The 23,981-nt window shown below is 33.4% G+C and overlaps 1 protein-coding gene across 3 annotated transcripts; it reads left to right on the top strand.

Annotated features, from left to right (window-relative positions):
* Positions 1–8,938: 8,938 nt before the first annotated feature.
* LOC126737155 (sensory neuron membrane protein 2-like) lies at positions 8,939–14,265 on the top strand. Of its 3 annotated transcripts, none has more exons than XM_050441913.1 (9): positions 8,940–9,236; positions 9,299–9,459; positions 9,703–9,847; positions 9,899–10,015; positions 13,061–13,284; positions 13,334–13,515; positions 13,634–13,755; positions 13,853–13,987; positions 14,042–14,265. In XM_050441913.1, exons 1-9 carry the CDS (start codon positions 8,991–8,993, stop codon positions 14,222–14,224), a joined length of 1,515 nt encoding a protein of 504 aa, XP_050297870.1. In that variant the 5' UTR covers positions 8,940–8,990; the 3' UTR covers positions 14,225–14,265. The 3 variants fall into 3 exon arrangements, 2 of the variants coding, with proteins under 2 accessions (XP_050297870.1, XP_050297869.1); XM_050441912.1 differs by having other exon boundaries at positions 9,899–10,180; XR_007660949.1 differs by lacking the exon at positions 13,634–13,755 and having other exon boundaries at positions 8,939–9,236; positions 9,899–10,180.
* Positions 14,266–23,981: the final 9,716 nt, after the last annotated feature.

The raw sequence follows: 23,981 nt of genomic DNA, 5'->3' as shown, positions 1-23,981 counted from the left end.
TTGGGTTGCTTTTATTTAAATTAAATGACATTAATGACAAAATGTCATTAATGTCAAAATGTCAAAAGTCAAAATGGTTATGGCGATTTCGACTGGGCTGCACGGTTTCTATTCGAATGGTCTCGGGGCGCGCAACTGCTTGTATAAAGAGTTGCATTTGTACGGTGCTGGATAAAGATGTTACAGTGGAACTGGACTTATTCTTTTGGAATAACTATTACCAGAAATCAGAAATACCTGTTCCGAATGCGCCGGTCCATGTATGATGGCGATTTGTCTTTGGCAATTCGATTCCGAATAATACGAATCAGTTTCAATACTAGGATTGTCGAATTAGTAGTTTTCACTTGGCGATTCTGCGGTATATCGTAGAAAAACTCAGAATAGCAAAGTTATTCTGAGTTTTTTAATAAATTAGTACAGTTACTTGGTTTTATTGAATCAGTATTTATTTTTAGATAATAGGTATAGGTCCTATTATCTACATATGGTAAAAAGGCGCTAAATTTCCATCAAAGGAAAGGTTAATGGCGAACAAGATTAAATAAAAATAAACAAAACTAAATATAACAAAATATATATTATTTAAAAAAAGTAAGAAAAACAAAAATTCAAAAATAAAAGAATAAAAATTTTGGAAATTTTTGTTGACTTTTTCTACTTACAAAATAAGTGCAAAAATAATAATTTTTCTAGATTTTTTGCATTAAGACGACGCCGGCCGACTGTCACTTAAAATTTCACCTGCTTTTGAAAATAAACTTTCACATGGGACCGACGTCGCAACAGCACATAATTTTTGTTTAGCAAGTACACTTAATTTGGGATACATATACCCATGTTCTCTCCCCCATTCCAAAGGGTCCTTTTTTCGAACCAAAATAGCGTCCTCCATATAGTACCTGCACTTCTAAGATTGTCCTAGAGATAGAACTACTGCGTATTTAAGAATCTTATTTAAAAGTAATTTTGTTAAATGTATCCCATACTGAAAAAGTTGTTTTTTTTATTACCTTTTACGGTGCTTCTAGATGGTTGTTGAGCCTTAAGTATTTTTACCGGATCTTTTTTATATATATAATGTTCCTCAACTCTGCTATAATATTCATTATTTTTAAATGCCTAACTCCTAAAACGTGGGTCTAAGTATGTGGTTACTACCAATGAATTACTATATTCGACATTTCCCACTCTATTACGAAGAACGCTTTGCAATTTTTAAATTATTGTCTTGGCAGATGTGCGCATGTCAATTTTTAGAAGCTCACTGAATACATTTAAAAGAAGCTACTAGATATTTTTGTCGACTAATAAGACGAGTAGCATCCTCAAATGGCTCCACAATAACTTTCAATTCCTTTAGAAGGTCCCATTTCTCCAATGTCAATCGAGGAAGATCAATATCGAATATAGCTATTGTAATCCGTACAGCTTCTTCTAACTCAATAAATTGCTCGACCATGTAGTAGGTGGAGTTTCACCTCGTAACCACATCCTGTAGAAGTTTCTTAGGGGTTTTTAAACCAATATTCTTCTAAAACTTCATTAATTTTGCCATGGCTCTCTTTCAAAGTGTGAAACTATAGTTTTCACTTTCTCTAGAGTGCCTGCTACTTCGGTGACTGAATCGCAAACTAGAAGATTAAGAGTATGGGCGTAGCATCCGAAAAACTTTCATCCCAGCCCATTTGTAATGGTACTTTTCACATTGGCCACATTAGCAGATATTCATATATATAAAAGTCAAAATGGTTATGGCGATTTCGACTGGGCTGCACGGTTTCTATTCGAATGGTCTCGGGGCGCGCAACTGCTTGTATAAAGAGTTGCATTTGTACGGTGCTGGATAAAGATGTTACAGTGGAACTGGACTTATTCTTTTGGAATAACTATTACCAGAAATCAGAAATACCTGTTCCGAATGCGCCGGTCCATGTATGATGGCGATTTGTCTTTGGCAATTCGATTCCGAATAATACGAATCAGTTTCAATACTAGGATTGTCGAATTAGTAGTTTTCACTTGGCGATTCTGCGGTATATCGTAGAAAAACTCAGAATAGCAAAGTTATTCTGAGTTTTTTAATAAATTAGTACAGTTACTTGGTTTTATTGAATCAGTATTTATTTTTAGATAATAGGTATAGGTCCTATTATCTACATATGGTAAAAAGGCGCTAAATTTCCATCAAAGGAAAGGTTAATGGCGAACAAGATTAAATAAAAATAAACAAAACTAAATATTACAAAATATATATTATTTAAAAAAAGTAAGAAAAACAAAAATTCAAAAATAAAAGAATAAAAATTTTGGAAATTTTTGTTGACTTTTTCTACTTACAAAATAAGTGCAAAAATAATAATTTTTCTAGATTTTTTGCATTAAGACGACGCCGGCCGACTGTCACTTAAAATTTCACCTGCTTTTGAAAATAAACTTTCACATGGGACCGACGTCGCAACAGCACATAATTTTTGTTTAGCAAGTACACTTAATTTGGGATACATATACCCATGTTCTCTCCCCCATTCCAAAGGGTCCTTTTTTCGAACCAAAATAGCGTCCTCCATATAGTACCTGCACTTCTAAGATTGTCCTAGAGATAGAACTACTGCGTATTTAAGAATCTTATTTAAAAGTAATTTTGTTAAATGTATCCCATACTGAAAAAGTTGTTTTTTTTGTTACCTTTTACGGTGCTTCTAGATGGTTGTTGAGCCTTAAGTATTTTTACCGGATCTTTTTTATATATATAATGTTCCTCAACTCTGCTATAATATTCATTATTTTTAAATGCCTAACTCCTAAAACGTGGGTCTAAGTATGTGGTTACTACCAATGAATTACTATATTCGACATTTCCCACTCTATTACGAAGAACGCTTTGCAATTTTTAAATTATTGTCTTGGCAGATGTGCGCATGTCAATTTTTAGAAGCTCACTGAATACATTTAAAAGAAGCTACTAGATATTTTTGTCGACTAATAAGACGAGTAGCATCCTCAAATGGCTCCACAATAACTTTCAATTCCTTTAGAAGGTCCCATTTCTCCAATGTCAATCGAGGAAGATCAATATCGAATATAGCTATTGTAATCCGTACAGCTTCTTCTAACTCAATAAATTGCTCGACCATGTAGTAGGTGGAGTTTCACCTCGTAACCACATCCTGTAGAAGTTTCTTAGGGGTTTTTAAACCAATATTCTTCTAAAACTTCATTAATTTTGCCATGGCTCTCTTTCAAAGTGTGAAACTATAGTTTTCACTTTCTCTAGAGTGCCTGCTACTTCGGTGACTGAATCGCAAACTAGAAGATTAAGAGTATGGGCGTAGCATCCGAAAAACTTTCATCCCAGCCCATTTGTAATGGTACTTTTCACATTGGCCACATTAGCAGATATTGCGCTAAAACATTTTTTTTTCAATACCCCATTCCTCTGATAGGGTTCTTAGTTCCGCCTTTAGATTGGCACTTGTATGAGACTGATCAAATACGGCACATTTAGAAGAATGGTTTAAAGATAAAATTCTTTATCTAAGTGTATTGTGACTCTCATAAATCTTTCATTTTTAGCGCAACTTCAAGTCCAACAATCTGTTGTCAGACAAACTGCCATTACATCTTTGACCAGCTCTTTATGTTGAATTAAACATTGTTCTTAAATACTTGGAATTATTGTTTAGAAATTATCTGTCTACTGGGAAGTTCGTAAGATGGATTTAGGGCTTTTATATATTGCCAAAACCCTTCATCCTCAACTACGCTATATGGTTTAAAATCTTTATAAAATAGTTTTAATGACAAATCGTCAATTTTTTTCTTTGAGGCTGTATTCAATCTTTTGGGCACAAATGAGGAAATTTTTGAAAACTTATGGTTTCCTGCCTTTTTTAATATGTGGCACATAATACTTATACTGGATAAGCAGATGGATGCACTGGCTCTGGGTGTTGAGTCCCGCGATAACAAATCAATCTTGAAAAAAAAGCAAAAAAAATTACAAGATGTTAGATAAATATTAGCTATTAGGTAAATATGTTATTTTCCTTGGAGATTATAATGAAAGGACAGTTATCAATATTTTGCCTAATCAATATTTACCTGTTGCGATGTGCCCGCCTCGTCATTGACTTCTATTTGTAGATACCATTTTGAGATCTGTTCGGCTGTGTGGATTTGAGGTTAGGTTACACAGAACCGACCCTATGAGACAATTCCAAATTAATTGTACTAAGTGCTAGTTTACGAATTTGCTCCGATGCAGCCGAAAAAAAAACCAATCCGCAACAGGTCAGTGCAAAGCGATTCAAACACGCACTTAACACTGCTCTTTCTTAGGTTCAACTAGTCGAAATTGTAACTCTGTGCGAGTTTGCATTAAGTGCGGCTTAGTGCAGACAGTTAAAAACGCCATTAGTCAGTCAGTGGAGTTCAGTGCAGTACGGCCCGAAATCATGGCGCGATATTTAAGTCGGCAATAAATGCTGTGAAAATAAATATTATTATAACTGGTTAAAAAGTTTTAATCTTTTCTCGAAAATGCTAACATCGTGAAAGTCCAGTGCAACGATATATTAGAATGGTCGCCCGTTAAAACACCAGCATTCCACCTGCCAAACAATGTAAATAGAAGGTGGATGACATTGTTTGGCAGGTGGAATGCTGGTGTTTTGACGGGTGACCATTCTAATATATCGTTGCACTGTACTTTACCAGAACATGTGTCAAGAGTAGAATAAAGCGTTTTGGTCAGTGATAAAACTGTTTTGTGATTTATGAGATTATTCATTATTTTTTGGGTCACATAAATGTCAAGTCTCTTATTCCGCATTTTACCGAATTAAAGGAATTAGTTTTCGAAGAAAAAATTGATGTTATAGGAGTTTTTGAGACATGGCTTAACAACACAATAAAGTCCAGTTCAACGATATATTAGAATGGTCACCCGTCAAAACACCATCATTCCACCTGCCAAACAATGTAAATAGAAGGTGGATGGTACTGGACTTTATCTATAGAGCTTTTGCAAATAAATGAATATAGTTTAGGTTTTTTCGAGACAGGGAGAAAAGAGGATGGTGTCGCGTTTTTTATAAAAAGTAACATATCCCATTCCCTAGTAAGCTAAGCTAAGTTATTAGCTAGCTAAGCTAAATAACTACCCCAGCTAAGCATTGCATTTGAAATCGTATATAAACCCCCTAATTTTAATTATCTCGATTTTTTTGATGAACTTGAAGTTACACTTTCCGAAATTATCCCATTGGTGTAATTAGTGCAGGTTTGTATAATCCATTGGGGTACCAAGGTGGTACTTTCTGCCCTGAGTGCACCTAGTTCCGCACGAGCTACGGGAGGTCGTGCGTCTCTAGCTCCTATTCTGTAAGAATAAAACATGGCGGTTATTATTTAGGGAATTTGGTAAATAATTGCATATAAACAAAATTAAATTTCTAAATTTTTGATTTTTTTTTCTCAAGGCCAAATCTAAAAACCATTGGCAATGCAACAGTGCGGTTTTTTACCAGTGTTGGTGACGCCCTAGTGCTACAATTCTTTTTTTCCAATGGATTCCGCTATTACATTTGCCTGTTAACTAAGCGATCGCGCACGAATGGCTCCGACTGGGTACCTTCTCTTGGGAACGCCACAGTTATGCGAAAGCTCATTCGTCCAAATCGAGAATGTGCATATAGCCGAAACCACAGATGGCCTGTGGCCGAAACCTTCGGGATTAGGTGGGGTTTGGTTGTATTGGGTTGGAAAACCACTTATCAAAATCAATAATAAAGCCTTTGCTTAGGAAGGTTGCGGCCGGGAATAACTCTCCCGCGCAAATATCATCCCTGCACAACTTCATTTATTTTTGTTTCGGATGAGTTAACATTCGGATAAGTGAACTTTTGGCTACGCAAAGCCATCTGCCTTCTCTTTATGTATAGAAGCCACGAACTTAATAAATATACCTGGACTGCAAATGCATATGGCCACGATATCCAAAAATGACCACTGCATAGTGGCTGCCATTTTTATTGTGTGCCTCTCTATCTCAGTCTCTATCTATAAGGTTTATATATAACGTAGTCAAGTTTCTAAGGTACTCTTAACATTTTTAGTGGTGCCAACAAAAATATATTAAATAACGGTAATGAAGTTGACGACGCTGACGTTTGACGTGTGATCTGTCACGACCTAAGAAATTGTTTTCATTGACGTTGTTTTAATTCTAAGCCATCATTGGAATTCTCACGAAAAATCACGATTCGATATGACTGACTCTAAATAACATTCCCAATTATTGTGAGTATAGCGGATTGCCTAGTTTTTGGCGATTTGTAAACGACGCTTGGGTATATCACCATCCTTATTTAAACGTCCGAACTCAAAACCGAATTATTGGGAGTGTTATTTAGGATAGAATAATATATAGAGTTGTTTATTTTTACTATATAAACCCTTGCTAATTACAAACCCTAATACAATCGGCTATATTTAATATATTTTAATTGTTAGAGATGGTTGTACCTAATAATGTGGAAACACATTATAGGTACATGTACATAGAAGGAAAGTAAAAGTCGTAATAGTAAAAATAGAAAGAAAATAAAAGTGTTTTTAACTGAATTTGTTAAGAAAATACAAGTAAAAATTTAAATGAACATCATTATTTTAATGGTATTAGAATTTATAAGATTCAAGTTTAAGTTTAGATTTATAAGATTCAAGATTATCAGAGTAATAAAACAAATATTTTAAATTACATGCATCTATCCCAAGTTAATTAAAACTTTGTCTTATTTTAGATGAAGATTACTTTCTTTCATATATTTTAACGAAAATCTTAAAGAAGTACAAGAAAAATCACAGATCTAAGGCAACTATCTTAAAATCTTAACTAAATGGAAAGCCTGGTTCATAAATTCCGTACGATAAGCAGTAAGAAGTAACACGTAACAACGAAAACACGTAACAAACTACTAATATTCAAATGGAATATAGGATAGTAGGGATTTCAGAGAGGAAAATATTCAGAAAGAGAGACAGCATGAATTTTGCTACGTTTTTTTATTTCTTACGTTTTTATATTATGAATTCGCATGATCCTTACTGCATGGAGGTTACTTCTTACGTGTTACTTCTTACTAAATACCATACGGAATTTATGAACCCACCTTAACTTGTTGTTGTGCTTGTTCACTCGATGGCGCTGCTACGAGGTAATTGCCAGCCCGATTTGGAGATTCGGGAAAACCGTCGGGTATATACCCTATTCCCCGAATCGATACTTTTACAAAATTAAATCATCAAAATCGAAATTTTTCAATGCACGATGTCGCCTCGCCCACGATGCATCTGCCTGGTTACCGGCGTGAATAGAATTAGCTACCACCGGCAAGGAAACACTACTCCGTGAAGGAAAGGGATTTAAAGGATACGAAAGGATGAGCAACCACTTGTTGATGGGGTGGAGGATGACGAGGAAGTGGAATCGAAACTTTCACAAAGTTTAATTAGCTAAGTTTTAAGGGGTAGGAAAGGAATCTAGGAAGGATGGTACCAAATGGAATAAAATGTGTCCACCAAAAAATGTAAGGACCAGACAACACGACATTAGCACAAAGCTCTTAGGAGTTCTAGGTAAAGCCAAAAATGCAGTTTCTGCTATAGAATCTTGGAAACTCTTTTTTGATGAAAATTTTATTACAAAAATAATACATATAATTTACTAACATTTATATAACATAGAGGATTAAGACGGGCGGAAAGACTTTTCTCCACAAATGAAAATGCCAATCTTTTGTCAAGGGTTATGCATATCGATGAGTTCACTTATCATCATCAGACTCTAACACTACATAACAGCTCGTTGACAGATTCTCGCACATATTATACTATTAACTAATTCTTACATTATTAGAAGAAGATCCAGCCTCAAAGTCCGGCAAGATTAGAAGAAGGTTTATTAAAGAACTGGTTATGCAATTATTTACTGATCACCTAAAGGCGAGAGCAGAATCTCACTTACCTCGACAAATAAAAAGCCTCGCTGCCAAAATTAGCGAAGTTGACGTGCCATAGATTGCAGCTAAAGACAACAAAAAGGTCGCTGTACTTACTGTAAAGCTCGGAAAACACGCTACTTATGCAAAATTTGCAAACAATATATTTATTCAGAACATTCGAAATCCGTTTGCCATGTTTGTGTTGAAGATTCGTAGTATAATTAGTATTTAAATATTTTTTTCCTGCACAACTTTCATGTTTTGTAACAAATGTGTTAAAAGAAAATCAATTTAGAGATTATTATTAAGTTGTTTTTTTAAGGTAACCGAATTTAAACTTGTTTTTGTAAGTTACTGTACTAACATTTTTAAGTAATAAAATGTTTTTCTTTAAAATGTGGCGTTTTAATAATTGAGTCTGATAGACCCAGGCCGTTCCTTCGTGTATTAAAAATAAACCCATGCAGCGTAGGGTGAACCGGAAAAGGCTCATATTTGATTGTGGTAAAACTCTAAGAAAACTTGCCAAAGCCTGGATCACGAAATAATAACCCAGGTGGCGGTCTTAAACACGAAAAGGTCATAACTTTACTTACTTTCCTAACATTACGTCTTTGCCTCTGAAGCGTCACTGTAAAGGATTATGCGGGCTTAGGTTTTGAGAATTTGAGAGACTATGCCAGAACCAAGTAAATACATCCATGATCCAGTATTGAAATCTAATGAAACAGCCAGGTCTATATCAAGAGTTTAAACACAGTTAGTAGGTGCTACACTACTAGCATTGACCTTTTGCTATAAAGCGATCTCCAATCTTATAATTATTTTATCTACCTTTTATATTTTTATGAGTAATGCCGATTTATGATCTTAGTACCTTTGCTGTCAAAGTCATGTTTACAATTAAATTAACCTTATTTTTAAACTTTTAGAACAATTTATTTTTTGGCAGTAAATACATTGGTTTAAATAAGTTATTACTAAATGTCAGAAAATATGTTAAGAGAATCATCTGCAGAACTAAACGAAAGTGAAAATGATGAAGAATACTTCTATTCTTCTGAAGATCAGATAGAAAGGTTAGAGAAAAAGGAGAAACAAAATTGTTGTCGCACTTGGCTAAAGTGCTTATCGTTAACCTCAATTATACTGTCTTTATTAGCCTTAATTGTCGTTGCGATTATAGGATTTGCAATCTTACCATATATTTGGGGATACCGTTCTTGGGAGGTAAGAATGATTATAATGAGCTGCTGTTTCTGTTAATTTTAGAAAATGTGTTCATTTTTCAGTATAAATTGATGAAATACGGTAAAATCTGGCAACATTTTATGAATCCAGAAAATCCCACAGTTGTAAAAATATTTATTTATCAGGTAGATAATTACAAAAAGTTTTACAAGAATACTACAGGGCACCCATCGGTTTACACTCGAGGTCCATTTGTTTATAGGTATGTACATAATCCTAAACACCTATTTTGTAGTTCCGTAATACTGAGGCGAAAACAAGTTTAGTTATCATTTTAATACATAATATATTTTTTTACATTCTATTAGCTAATAATGCTAAACTAATTATTTAATTAGAGTATTTAGAAATATATATTTAAGGATAATTTCCATCTATCACATACACAACATGAACAACAAGGGTTGCAATGGTTTTCCAGTGTCATGCATCAAATCTATTTTAGGAAACATAGGAGTATTCTCACCGCAAATATTAATCAAGAAAAAGATACAGTAACATATAAAGCTCGAACCAGATACGTTTTTGATGATAGCAGATCGAATATGTCGCAAAACTATAAAATAAATACTTTTAATGTTCCTTTGTTGGTAAGAATTCGAATCTTTTTAATTCATAAGACTAATGAAATGTTGTTTAAGATAATTTTGTCTTTAAATTCTACGAGGCCAAAAGGACAAACAAGCGCGGATGGCATCTTTCGAGACATGGAAGCTTTTGGCTCGGAACAATCTTTAGTACTGGAAAATGGGATCTCGGTTAGAGATTTTTTATTTGAGGGGCAACCATTTTGTTTTCCTACAGAAAACATTCATGCTAGGGCTATGTGTAATATGGTTAGATCAGAGTTAGTCTCTAAAAGCCATAATTCCTTTTTTAGAATAGGAGGTGAAAACACCCTTCTATTTTCTGTATTGGGAAGCGTAAGTTTTTCTGATGTATTCCGGCTTCTTTAGAGCATTTGAGGCATTGAAAGTAGAGCATTATTGCATCACTGACTGAGCTTCAACATGCTTGGAATGTGTCGCCAGGATACTGAAACCACAGATAAGATACTCAGATGCGACAGTCCGCGAAAAACGCCAATCGGTTTCTGTAAATTGAAGATAGTGCGGTCTCAGGTAAACCGTAAACCGCATTCCTGGCTAAGAACAGCGGGTACAGACAAATTATCTCCCCGTAAAAACTATAAGCGCCTAACGTGATCGTAGTTTTTGCATCTGGATCAGAGTAATTTTCTGGGTGACACAGAAAGAAAGGACGATTTAATAACTATTTTACTCTTTAAGATAACCAAATAAATTTATTACTATTACTATTTATTAAGATAACCATTATAAATTTCCATTGATATACCAATAATTTGGTCATAAATTGTTATCAGGGATCTTTTGACATATTCAGTTGCTTTTTGTCACTTCCAGTTCAACCGGAAATGACACTAACTTTCTGTTTTTAAAAGGGACACTTGGTATACTATTACCTATTTTGATAGAAAATAATATTCTGAAAATAATGATCTTGCATTTGCTACTTATTGTTTTATACTCATCGATTTTTTTTTTAATTTAAAAATAGGATGCAATAAACGTTGAAAGTTTCAATTTTTAATCAAGCAATCACGAAAAAAGAGTTTTTGTTACATTTTATGACTTAAATCTTTTACACGTCTATTTAAAATATCCAAACAATTAATTTTGGTATTTACTTTGTTTTTTTAAATAGAACAATACTGGAAACAACCACTTTTGCAATGTGGTTTGAATTGTCGAAACAGTGGCTGCCAAGGCAGTTGTGCATATAGGTCTACTGATGGACCCGTCATGCCCCACCGGGGTTTACCAGAACCCAACGGCCTTAGAGAAACCTATAAGGCTCTCTGGTCTGAAGGACTTAAAGTCACTCGGTACACTGAAAGTGTTTCTCAAGTATTTGAACTTGGTGCGCGTGAGTGCTGGGCACTCCCCGACTACATGGTCAACGGTTTCATCCTTCTCACAGCACCATCGACATTCCGGATTGTCCGCAATACCGATAGTATGGAGATTGCTTCTTTCTGTGCCAGTGACTGGTTAAAAGACCTGTCACTAGCCGAATTTCGCGTCTTTTTAGGCGTAGTAGATTATTGGTGAGACAGGCAGAGGGCCCACCTATGTGCTCAGTCCCATGGAACCCGTTATGCTGAGATATGCAAGACGTTGGGCTCTGTCCAGTTGAGTACGAATTTTCGCTTTCTCTGTACATGGCCACTAAATGATAGCCCCGTATGTGAGAAGAGGTGGGAGAGGAAGAGAGGCTCACAATGCGCGAGTAGATCCAGTGGAGGATCTTAGGAGACAGACCCCAGGCATTGCCGAAAGCCCGCCTGCAGGCCCATAGCGCGCAGGTGGCCTTCTTCATTCTGGTGTCTGCATGATGATCTAACTTGATTCCCAGAAATCGAACTGTCCTGGAGTAATACAGCTGTCCTTCAGAAATGTGGTTTTTTTGCCAATAATTTGATATGATTATTTTTTAAATCGGTTGATAAATATGCTTATAAGAAGAAAAAACGAAATGACATAAATAAATGCATTTAATTAATAAAAATAGCTGCGTTGGGCGCGTTTTTTAATAATTTTTCAATTAACATAATACATGACATCTTGTTAAGCGCAATTATTTCTTATTCAAATAAATTTGCCGCAGTTTTTTGAAAGAATTTTTACTAATATTTGAAATTTTACCAACAAAGAAAAAGTTGATATGCCGTTCGTTACATTCCCGTGCATACCTACTTTCATTAGAAAAGAAGGTGGTCATTTCGAACAATACAAGTAAAAGGTTTTATATTAGAATGATTTATAAACCTAATATTTTTCTTGTTTGTGTCTACCTACGTTAGGTCAGCTAAATGTTAAATAAAATATGTAGTATTAAGATACTGAAAAAAATATTGCAATGAAAAATTTGTTCTTTTATTCTCAAATTGTAATATAACGTTTTACAAAATATGATGTGTTATATGTCAGTGGAAAAAAGAATAGCCAAGCGTTTCTGTTTAAATCAAAGTCATTTGTACTATTTATATTGACTTTAATTATTAGATTCATTAATTTTTTTGACTTATTTATTAATCTATTTAAAAAATATTTATGTAAAATTGTTGTGAAAAAATCGGCATTTCAAAAGTAGTGTTTCCAATAACGTGCTATCGAAAGAAATAGAGTAAGGGCCAAAAACACTGGTTTGGAAATTTTAAATAGATTACTCGATTAAAAATTAAAACTTTCAACGCCTTCATGGCATCCTTTTAAAAAAAAAGTTTTTTTCTATGAGTATAAAACAAAAAGTATATTTTAGCAAATGCAGTATCATTGATCTCAGAATATTATTTTCTATCAAAATATATAATTGACAAAATAATATGACATATATAATATACCAATTGTCCTATTTAAAATTAAAAAGTTAGTGTCACTTTCGGTTTAACCGCAAGTGATGAAATACAACACAATATTTCAAAAAAAAGCTCTTATAACTATTCTATTGATATACCAGATTTCTTTTGTTTATCTTGAAAAGTAAAAAAGTTATTAAGTGTTTTTTTTCTTTGTCACCTGGTATACAATAGCGTCTCAATAACAGGAAGCTCAATTTCTTATGATTCTCTAGAGAAGCTGGAAGTAATATCAAATGATAATGCATTTATTACTATGCTTTGCTCATGGTTCATGGATTTAAACTGTTGCATTCAGATAAAGCCATTTATCAAATTTTGTAACCGTTTATCAGATTTAATAATTTAAAAGATTACATTTTAGAAACATAATTCGGATGAAGGTGAAATTTCCCTTTGTCTTGGAAGCAAATCATTCACAAAAAAAGATACTGGTTTTATCAAAGCAATAAACCTCAAACAGGAATTAAATGCCTGGCTATCATATCCAGACAGCACTTGCAATAAAATAGATGGTTTTTACAGTTTTTTTCCGGCTGTAACTAAATTTTACGAGGAATTTTATATTTTCATTCCGGAATTATGCAGGTAAGTTGTTTTGTGATCTCTAATTTGACCAAAAGAAAATCTCTTTAAGCAAATTCAAGTTTGTGAGAGTAAAAAATTACACTCGATATACAAGATATGAGGTGGATATAAATAGCTTAATAGGAAATGAAAAAGGTTACCAATGTCATGGTACTGGCACCGTAAAGGATATTGATGATATTTATAGATTACAGTTGAAACGAGGAGCAACAGACCTGACCAAATGCTTAGGTAACTTATGCAAGCTATTTGTGTAGTGTATTTTAAGTGTCCTTATATTTATAATGTTAATATTAATAATAAGACATAAAGTTTATCGAAAGACTGGCTGTAGAAGGCTTTATTGCAGAAGGTTATCCCTTTATATCAACCCCACCATACTTTGGCCTTCCTGATGAATATAGAGAACAAAGTTTCTTAGTTGAAAAAGATATAATGGATAATCAAAAGTGGTATTTAGAAATAGATTACGTAGGTGTTTGATAGTTAAATGTTTTATTAAATATCGTTCAACCTATCAGCTTATAAGTGTGTATACATAAGTTTTACATACACGTTTTTTTTTTAGTTAAATGATACTGGCGTTTGTATAAAAATGGTTGTGAAGATTCAATATAATTTGTTTATCAGGCATGAAGAAGGAATCGAAGTTTTTCAAAATTTGAAAAAAACTGTAATAGTACCAATATTCTGGTATGAAGAGGTACTATATTTGAATGGGCAAATTTAGACCATTTCGCAAACATATTTCTTTTAGTCGCTAACATACACATACGAGCAATTCGAGGAGTCAGCCCAAACAATGTCGGATATTTATGAGAAAAGAGCGGACCAACTGAATTTGGCACGATATATAGCAATAGGAATATGTATTTTTATAGTTCTTCTTGGTTGTTGCATGTTTTTAATTCACCTATGTTGTAATCATTGTAGCTTGTAGCAGAAAAAGAAATAGAAACGAATAAAATTTAGAAATATTGATATGGTTCTTTTGTTTTCAGTTCTTGTTTACATAACAATTATTGTAGTGTTGTAATTATGTGATTTTTATATTTTTGTAGATCCAGTTTTAGTCCCTTTTTCATGCATCTTAATATGCCATTTTTATTCATTGTTAGTTGTTTTAACCTTTTGACCTTGCCGGAGGCACTGTAGCTTTAATATGTAGTGACGAAAACCCTCAATTTGTCCCTGATGATGGACATGTTCATATGTGTCCGAAATATGTAGGATTATTAATTTTTAAATAAATTTAGTGGAATATGAGCACGAAGCATTTTTAATTACCCATTGATTTAGAAATATATAATATTTATTTTTCGGGTATTTTTATTTAAAGCTAGGAGCTACAATAATACAAAACAGTCTATTCGGAGATTATAAATCTGAAGTCCACCATTGGCATCTTCGTAAGTAGAAAGTAGACCGTTATGATTTTTGCTTTGGAAATAATTATAAATTTCAGAAAAGATTTTTAAAGAAAAATTCTTAGAAAGTTACCAAAAATACATTTTTCTTTCATTTTAAATTTATAAATATCATTTAAAATTTTTTTTACATTAGCACACATTAGAATTAAATTAGAGTTAAGTAGTCATTTCATTTAGTCATCCTAGATCTAGGTACAGAATTTAATATTCCAACTAAGCTTTAAATTCAAAAAACATAGTATGTAGAACATAGAATGTAAAACCAGCATAGCATTTTCTGATATAATAACATTATCTATAAATTATCAGTGATCTACATATAGTTAATAATTAATAATTTATACATAGAAATCTGTGAGAGCCTTGTGTCACGAGGGATTTCAATTTAAAAATTATATAGTGAAGTAGATGACAACGAGTATATTAAGGAAAGATATTTCAGATAGCCGAAGGACCCGATGCTTATTAAAAAAGGATCTTAAAAAAACAATAAAAATATATCAGTTAGGCAATTTGTTGATGCAAGTGTATGTCGAATGAACTTTAATCCAGTGAGGTCCAAATAACAAAGTATTTTTCTACCTGTTATATCTTTTATTTATATAATTACTTATGTACTCCAAAGAGTTTTCATTTATTGATATGAAATTAAATATAAATATAATAAGCATTCCTTAAATAAATAATTTAATTTTTAACTTTGTTTATAATTGAACCTTTAAGCTTCAAGTATCGATAATAAAGTTTAAGATAAAGATAACAGATTTACGGCGCCAAAAAATAATTTTCCACTTTAAAACATTATTTTACCAAAATTACAGCATTAATTTTTGAAGGAAAATTCATTATTAATTAATTATTAGGTCACCAATAAACCATTATTTATTGATCTTAATAATTAGAACAGCTTGATGAAATAGAAACAACGTCTTTATAGCTATGTTTACAACGCGGGTATCAAATATTTAATACTTTGATCAAATGACGTATTTTTTCGGTGTAAACGGAAGCGCCCTAAAATTTGATACGCGAATTTGATGCTTCCCAAACAGGGTAGATTAAATTTAATTTTTTTGAGTGTAAACACGTAGGACCTATTTTGAAGTACCAAAATGATAAGTTTGACATTTTGTTGGATGTCACCTTACGAGGTTTTTAATTTTGCACACAAAAACAGAGAAGAAAATACAGAGCACAAGCTTAAGCCTCGAAAAAGAAATTATAACAATAAACACTTTTAAAGATTTAGAGGTTATGTCCTATAATTCTTCGGCTAAACTCACTTCAACTGAAATTTTGTTCCTAGAGATAATCCTAACAATGTTGTACTAAATAAAAATAGTCTATTATTTGATCCATGGACCTAATAGATCCGCGCGTTGTAAACGTAGCTAAAAAAATTCTGTACATTTGAAAATACGACAGTTGTCCTTGTACGCTAAAGTAAAGAGTTGAATGATTACGCTATCCATAATGTAATAAATCACGAAAATAAACAATACAATATTACTACGTTGACAAAGTTAAGTTTGATTTATTGATCTAATAGGAATAATATGGATTAAGATTATTATTAAAATAAACTATCCATATATATCCGTTTTCTAGGAACAAAACTTTTAATCTTTTTTTCGTTTAACAGTATAACAACTCAATCTTATTTTTAGAGTTCAATCTAATCCAATTGATTGAGTAAAATAATCACTGTATTTATTCTGTATAGTAAATCCAATGTTCTTGTCGGTGTAAAAATGTGAAAATTAGTATTAATAATACAATTTATGTAAAAGCACGAAATTTCCTAATTTTTATGTATGTTTTAATGTATTTCAATACTTTGTTGCTTATGCAGACTTTTTTCTTATTATAAGGAACTGACAGATTACAAGAATGATAGGTAATCTGCATGAGTTTTTTTTTTGTGGTTAACACAAGCACAAGAGGAAAGTCCTATGTCACTCTTGGAGTGGTGCTTGCGCGAAGATATTTGTGGGCATTTATCTTGAATCGCTGTAGGTTGTATATGCGTCGGGAAATATGTGAGGTGGAAGCCCGTGTCACAAAGAAGATGTTCTCCAGATGAAAAGAGTCCCGATACAGCGACGTCCTTGGGGTAGGCAGGTGGACTCGATGTTGATGAGCCGCAACTGCTAGACGCGTCCTTCTTGCCGGAACAGCCCTGGATGGAATCAGGCCTGCCAGCTCAGAGGAGCACTTACCGTGATAATAACGGTAGAATAAACAGAGATCAGCCACCTTTCTCCTATGCTCCAGACTATCCAGACTCTTTGTCGGTTCTGGTTTGTCGATAAGATGAATAGCTCTCTTCTGTATAGAATCCAGCAGGTTTAAACTATGCTTGGGTGCAGAGCTCCAAACATGCGAGCAATACTCGAGGGAAGGGCGTATTTGAGCCTTATAAAGAGTCAGCAGCTATTCTGGTGTATACAGTTTTTTTGTTTTTAAAAGCACTCCGAGTTTTTTGGAAGCCGTCCTAGCGACCTTGGCAACGTGGTCATGCCAGGACACACTGTTGGTGACCTCGACTCCTAGAAGATGTTGTTATCGCCCCACTTGATTGCTCTAATATCGTTGTAGGTTGAAGCTACTTGTTGCTGCCTAAGATTCTGAGAACTTGCGGCTGTCGTTGGTTTGGCGGACTTAAATGTGGTGCTATCGTCCGCAAAGCTGTAGATTGGATTGACAGTGGTTCCTAGCAAAGCGTTGATATATACCAAGAAAAGGGTGGGGGATAGAATGCATCCTTGAGGGACTTTAGCGTTAATGTTAAATTTGTCGGAGAGGTATCAATCGACGGCTACTTGGATTGTTCGTTGTTCAAGAAAAATTTTGATCCAATTCAATAATGAGTTTTGTATGCCGATTGAGGAGAGCTTGGTTAGTAGTCCCTTATGCCACACTCTGTCAAATGCCTTGGAAAGGTCAAGAGCGACTGAGCGGGACTCGCTGTGCTTCTCCATGGCCTCCGCTAACAAGTGTGTGACGTAGGCCAGAAGATCGCCGGTGGATCTAAGCTTTCGGAAGCCGTATTGATGATCGCTGATTAGTCTAGATGATTCCAGATATCTTAACAGTTGTTGGTTGACTGCTTTCTCCATAATCTTTGATATTACTGAAACTAGTGCAATCGGGCGGTAAATTCAGGGCATCGTCTTCTTACCCTTTTTGGGTACAGCTTGCACTCGAGCAGTTTTCCAGCTTGTTGGAAATTGGCCCTGCTTATACGATGCCGTGAACAGTCTACATAAGGAAGGAGTCAATTCGTCTGCACAACGTTTTAGTATCAGGGCTGGAATTCCATCAGGTCCAGAAGCTTTGTTGGTGTCTACGCTTTTAAGAATTTTATGTATAATTCGTTGGGGAAACGAAATTTCTCCCATCGATGAATTCACCCTTGGCAATTATGGTGGTGTTTTGCCTTGCGAGTGCAAAGTAGAATTGGACGCGAAGAGTTTACCCAGTAAGTTGCATTTTTCCTTTGCTGTTACTGCGATAGAACCATCATCTGCTGTTAGGAGTGGCAAGGCCGACTTAGCAAATCCTTGACTAACGGCTTTCGATAACGACCAGAAAGATCTTGTTCCATTTGGGCAGTTAAGCAGTTTGTTTTTGATCCTGTTGTTGTGAATTTTTTTGCATTCATCAATAATTCGCTTGCAGCTATTTCTTGAGGCTAAAAAGTTCCTCCGATTTTCGATGGAAGGATGTTGACGCCATTTGCGTGCAAATGTAATAATGTGCGAGTTGGTAGCAATCGGTGTAAAACTATGAGTAAGAACTCATGGATAACATCTTATCAGCGCTTAAATCGATTCTTTAGTACCGTAAAGTAGGGCTACTTTGTGATACTACAGCCTACTTTGTGACATTGTCACTTTTAACTAAAATTAATTTTTTTACCAGGTCGCTAAAAACGATAGAACGATTTAAATTTCATATAACAATAGTGTACCGGGTGTGCCATCTAGGTCAATATGACAAAAGCCGGTAGCAAAACATCGCTCCGGATACCAGAGCAGAGTTGAAAATTAGGCAAACAGGTGTTTTTCGATTTGTGTGTAAACTTTCTATTGAGCGCAAAAAACCGTGAAAGATTTTTTAACTAAGGTAAGTTTATATTAAAGTATAATATGTTTGCTTGCTTTACTGTAAAAATTGTATACTTTCGAGTTCTTTTTTAAATTTGTTTTTTCTATTTTTACGAACCATGGAGCGATTTTGTTTGTATCTAATCTATTTATCTTTTCTTTATCTAAAAGACCAAAAAAATTGTTTTCTTTTAGATACAACGCCAAGGGCGTACAAAAAAAATTGGCTGCCGCAGCTACAAAAACTATACAGAAGAAACGTTAGCTGAAGCTCTTAATGATATAAAAAATAAACGAATATCATTACGCGGTGCTGCGGAAAAATATGGTATACATCTAGCGTATACAGAATACGCAAACCAACGATGACCCTCAACCTGTACCCTCCGGCATCCAACAAAAGAAATGCCTAAAAAGCGGTCGAGATAATGGATCAACATCAGATAGTTCCAGTGAAAATTAAATACATGGAAACGGGACCAAATTAAATACATGGAAAGTGATGATAGTCCATGGGATGAACATTTTTCCAGTGATGAAGATGAACGGGTACTTGAAGAAAGAACTGTAGCCCAAAAAGCAGAAAAGTCAGAGGGAAAGTACGTCGTTGTTAAATTTGAAGGAAATTATTTTCCAGGTCAATTTCCGACCATATACAGCATAGGAGCGACAGTAAATGTGATGGAAGAAAGAAAGACGAGATATTTTATAGAAATGAGGAAATTATTATGGGCATAAATGCCCCAATTCAACGTGGAAGAAGAGCGTTATTTGGCATTCCAGAGTTAAGTGATTTTATTTTGTAATCACAGGTGTATCATATATTATTTACCACCAGTTTTATTACTTAGTTTTCTTTTCTTTAAAGTTACCTACACATTAATAAACATTTTGTTAATATTTTGCATAAGAGCATTTAGACATGTAAAATAAAAGTTATTTTGTAATTATTTATCTTATTTTTATCTATCAAATATCCTTATTTAAAATTTTAATATTATATATTTTTTGTATATAAATAGAGCATGGGTGTTACTTTGTGCCAAAATTGTATATCTAAAATTATATTATTTGCAAGTTTACATGATTTATCATCAAAAAACCTAAAAAAATTGTCACAAAGTAGCCCCACTTTACGATAAGACAAATTTAATAATCTTAAACAAGATATCCGTGAAATGAGTGTTTAATGATTAACAACAAATTCATTGTCGAAAATAGAAGTATTTAATCTAATTCGGCTATACCAAAGTTGCTTCGTTTAGCCGCTAAAGGATGTCAAACTTTTCAGAATAAAATGTTTTTAATGTTAAAATATATTTTTTTAAGTAGCGTCTAGAATATATTTATCGATTTTTACTAAGTTTGAGGTAAAGAATAACTACATAAATGTATGTATTTTGACATAGGTGCCATCTCGCCATTGTTTATAAATAAATTTAATTTTGTTAGACCCTGTAAATAATGCTTTTCAGATATTAGCTGATTTTATTTAAAAGCTTTTTTATCTTTTATAAGATTTTTCTGAAAGTGTTAATGTAAAGCATGGTGTGCCGCAGGGAACGGTCTTGGGCCCCTTGCTATTTTTATTATATGTCAACGATATGGTGGAGGTAGTGCGGGGGTGTAATGTGGTGTTGTTTGCGGACGATACAATGTTATATGTGGTGGGTAAAGATATTCATCAACTGCAACAGATCATGAACGTTGAACTCAATAACTTATTCATCTGGCTCTGTAGAAATAAACTAAGTTTAAATGCAAGTAAATCCAAGTTTTGTATATTTGGCAAGAAATCTAGATTAAGTTCTATAGACATGGGCAATATACAGATTTCTGTGAATGGGGAAAGTATTTTGTATGCCAAAGAAATTAAATAATTTTTTGTAGAGGTTCAAGCCGATATGCCAGAAACCAAAGTCACACTTGAAGAAGATGATATTTTAACTGTCAAACTTTCATTATTGTGGCTAGAATGCGTTGTGGCTAGCCTTATTGGTAGAAAAACTTAACGAAGCAGCAAAAATTTTAGATAAAACCAAAAATAAGGAAATTGTTGAAGAATACTTTTTCGTCATAGAAATGAGTGAAGCGGCTGATCAAATACTGGAGGGCACCAAAAACTTAAGAAATCACTGCCAAACATATTTCCAAAATTTTAAAGAATCCAATTCTAGCCTAAAAATTAACGATAAAATAAAAGAAAATGTACGTTTAGAGCATGATCCTGGTAAGTAAAATCAACGGAAGAAAGAAATTACCTTATTCAACTAGGGCCACACCAACCGCATTTACATTTTTTCCCTAGTGATGGCCACAACAGATTTAATCCAGATTGGTATAGTGATTTTAAATATCTTGAGTATAGTATTGCAAACGATTCGGCTTATGCTTTATTTGTTCCCTTTTCCCCAATGGTCCTGGACGGGATAAGTCAGAATCTTCATGGGTAAAAGGTGGCGTTCGAAACTCGAGAAAAATGAAAAGCACTGGAGCAAATAAAGCCGGCAAACTTCAGCAGCACTTTAATTCGACAGCTCACAAGTCGGCTTTATTGGATTATTGTACTTTTTTAAAAACATCAGCATGTTAATATTTTTCTTGATCGTAAAAAAAGGAATCTCATTATCGAGGAACAACGCATACTCAACCACAATTCAAAGGTTATCGAAATTATGCTGGATACTTGCAGGACTATGGCAAAGCAAGGGATAGCTTTCCGCGGACATGATAATGAAAGTGGAAACTTTGTACAAATCATTAAACTTAGATCTCGCCATAATCCAGTACTTAATAAGTGGTTAGATGAGTCAAAATTGCGGCCATATCATACAAGCTACTTAAGTGCAACCTTGCAAAATGAATTTATAGGGCTGTTAGGAAAGGAAATTCAAAAACAAATTGTACAGGAAGTTAATAATATCCCATTTTTTACTGGTATGGCAGACCACACTCCAGACTCATCTAATAAAGATATATTATCTGTAGTCATAAGGTACGTTGACAATAATGGTAGCCCTCAAGAGCGTTTGCTGTCGATTCTAGAAGCAAAAGATAAAATTAAAAAAAAAATATTTTCAGGTGCTTGACAAATTGTAGTATAGATGTATCAAAATTATCTTTTCAATCCTATGATTTTGCGTCTTCGATGTCAGGTAAATTTAAAGGCACTCAGCAGAAACTATCTGATTTAATTGGCTACAATATACCGTATATTCCTTGTCAAGCCCATCGTACCAATATCGCCCTTGAACACTGTGTTGAAGCTAGTTCCATTATCGCTGAAACTTTTAACGTTTTACAAGAATTGTATGTTTTTTTTTCTTCTAGTACCAAGCGATTCCAGCGTCTTAAAGAAGGGCTAGATCAAATTGAAAACTAACTTCTACTAAAAAAATTGTCAAAAACCCGTTGGACAGCTAGAGCGGAAAGCATCAAAGCTGTAATTATCTCATTTGAGTCGATTATTAACAATAGGCTTATATAAGCGATTACTCTCTTTTGATTTTGTTCTCACTTTACATTTCTTAAAAATAATATTTTACAAAATGAAAATGTAACGGTAACTTTAGAAAAAGATGACTTAAATATTTTGGATGTAGTGGAAACAGTTTACTCAACTACAGCTGTGCTTAGAAAAATACGAAATGATGATATGGAAATCGACAACCTTATTGAAAGTTCAAAAGTGTTTTCTGAAAAATTAGGTGTATCGCCGTTAGAAGATTTCAATCGTCACCATCGACGACGATTGAAACAAAAAAAAATTGATGATAATAGGGACACCGAATGCGTTTTTACTTTAAACAGTTTTTTTAGAACAAAATTTAATTTAGTCTTGGATACCTTAATCAACTTTCTTCAAAATAATTTGGCAACCGTTCTGAAAAATATTGAAGGGTTTTCTAAATTGTTTTCTTTTCCACTTTCAACAAATAATATTAAAATGTGTAATGTATTGCTAGTTCTTAATCTATTTCCTCCACAACACAGGCCCGATGAATTTGCCTTGTTATCTGAGTTGGAAGTGTTGCTTGACCTATGCATTAAAAACGAGGTAGATACTATGCAAAAAAAACCTAAACCTGCTTTGAAAGTTGCATACCGCTTATGTCAACTAATTTTAACAGCTGAATGTTCAGTGGCCACTAATCAAAATTTAGTCTCTTAAAACACATTAAAAGTGTTGGTCGTTCAACTATGGGTAACGAGCGTCTTGACTACTTAATGAGTTTGTCTAGTGAGAAAGACATTTGTGACCTAATTAATATTAAAGATCTTGCTGTGCAATGGAGCAAATTAAAAAACAGAAAAATTAAAATAAATTAAATCAGAAATAGATAATTTTAGTTTTATTTACATGTAGCGTACCTACTTTTTAATTAACTTTTAGTTATAATACCTCGATTATTATCATTAAATAATTATTTATTATACATCACATATGTATAATTTTTATTTGAGTATTAAAAATTTCCCAATAGAAATACTTCAAATTTGACTTCTAGTTGGTGAGCATACTTTGGGCTTATATTTTGACCTGGATACCTTTTGTTAAAATATTAAGCTGTCCTTAAGGAACATTTATCCTATGATCCACAAATTAAATGAATGTCTACACGTTTAGCTATACTGTACACTATTGTTTAAGATAAGTACTGCTTTTCATTTTAATTAAGATGAAAGCCAACTGTTCTTAAAATAATAATACTATAAATGTTTTTATATTTATTTTGTTAATATATTTATTTTATAGTAAAAGTTACTTTTAAAGTAAATTATATGATAATAAAGTGCGAATATTTTTGCTTAAGAGCAAAATACTTTTTTTGCCAAAAAAAACATAGTAAATAAACCAATACAAAATATATATGGGCTTGACATGTTAAAAGCGGTGCTTCCAATTATTCAGAGAAGTAACTTAATTACTAAAAAAAAATAATTCAACTTATATTTACTTAAAGCTACATAATCCCACCTGGTTTGCACCTGCGACTTACAAACAAACCTCTCCAGGTGCAAACGTTTTCGATCGATTCGTATACAATAAATAAAGAAAAACAATAGATATTGCTAAATGAAAAAGATAAAACCGAAATTATTGTTTATCTTTTGAGAGTCCTTATAGATATAAAATTATTTATTCAATAGACTTTAA

This window comes from Anthonomus grandis, chromosome 1, assembly GCF_022605725.1.
Source record: "Anthonomus grandis grandis chromosome 1, icAntGran1.3, whole genome shotgun sequence".
Lineage (NCBI taxonomy): Eukaryota > Metazoa > Arthropoda > Insecta > Coleoptera > Curculionidae > Anthonomus > Anthonomus grandis.
Note: the sequence above shows the minus strand (reverse complement) of the source record. Positions and strands in the feature narration are given on the sequence as shown.

Coding starts and splice junctions, on each gene's coding strand:
- LOC126737155 (XM_050441912.1), top strand. CDS start 8,991: ATGTCAGAAAATATGTTAAGAGAATCATCTGCAGAACTAAACGAAAGT. Junction 13,756..13,852: donor GGTATTTAGAAATAGATTAC/GTAGGTGTTTGA, acceptor TTTTTTTTTTAG/TTAAATGATACTGGCGTTTG. Junction 13,988..14,041: donor CAATATTCTGGTATGAAGAG/GTACTATATTTG, acceptor TATTTCTTTTAG/TCGCTAACATACACATACGA.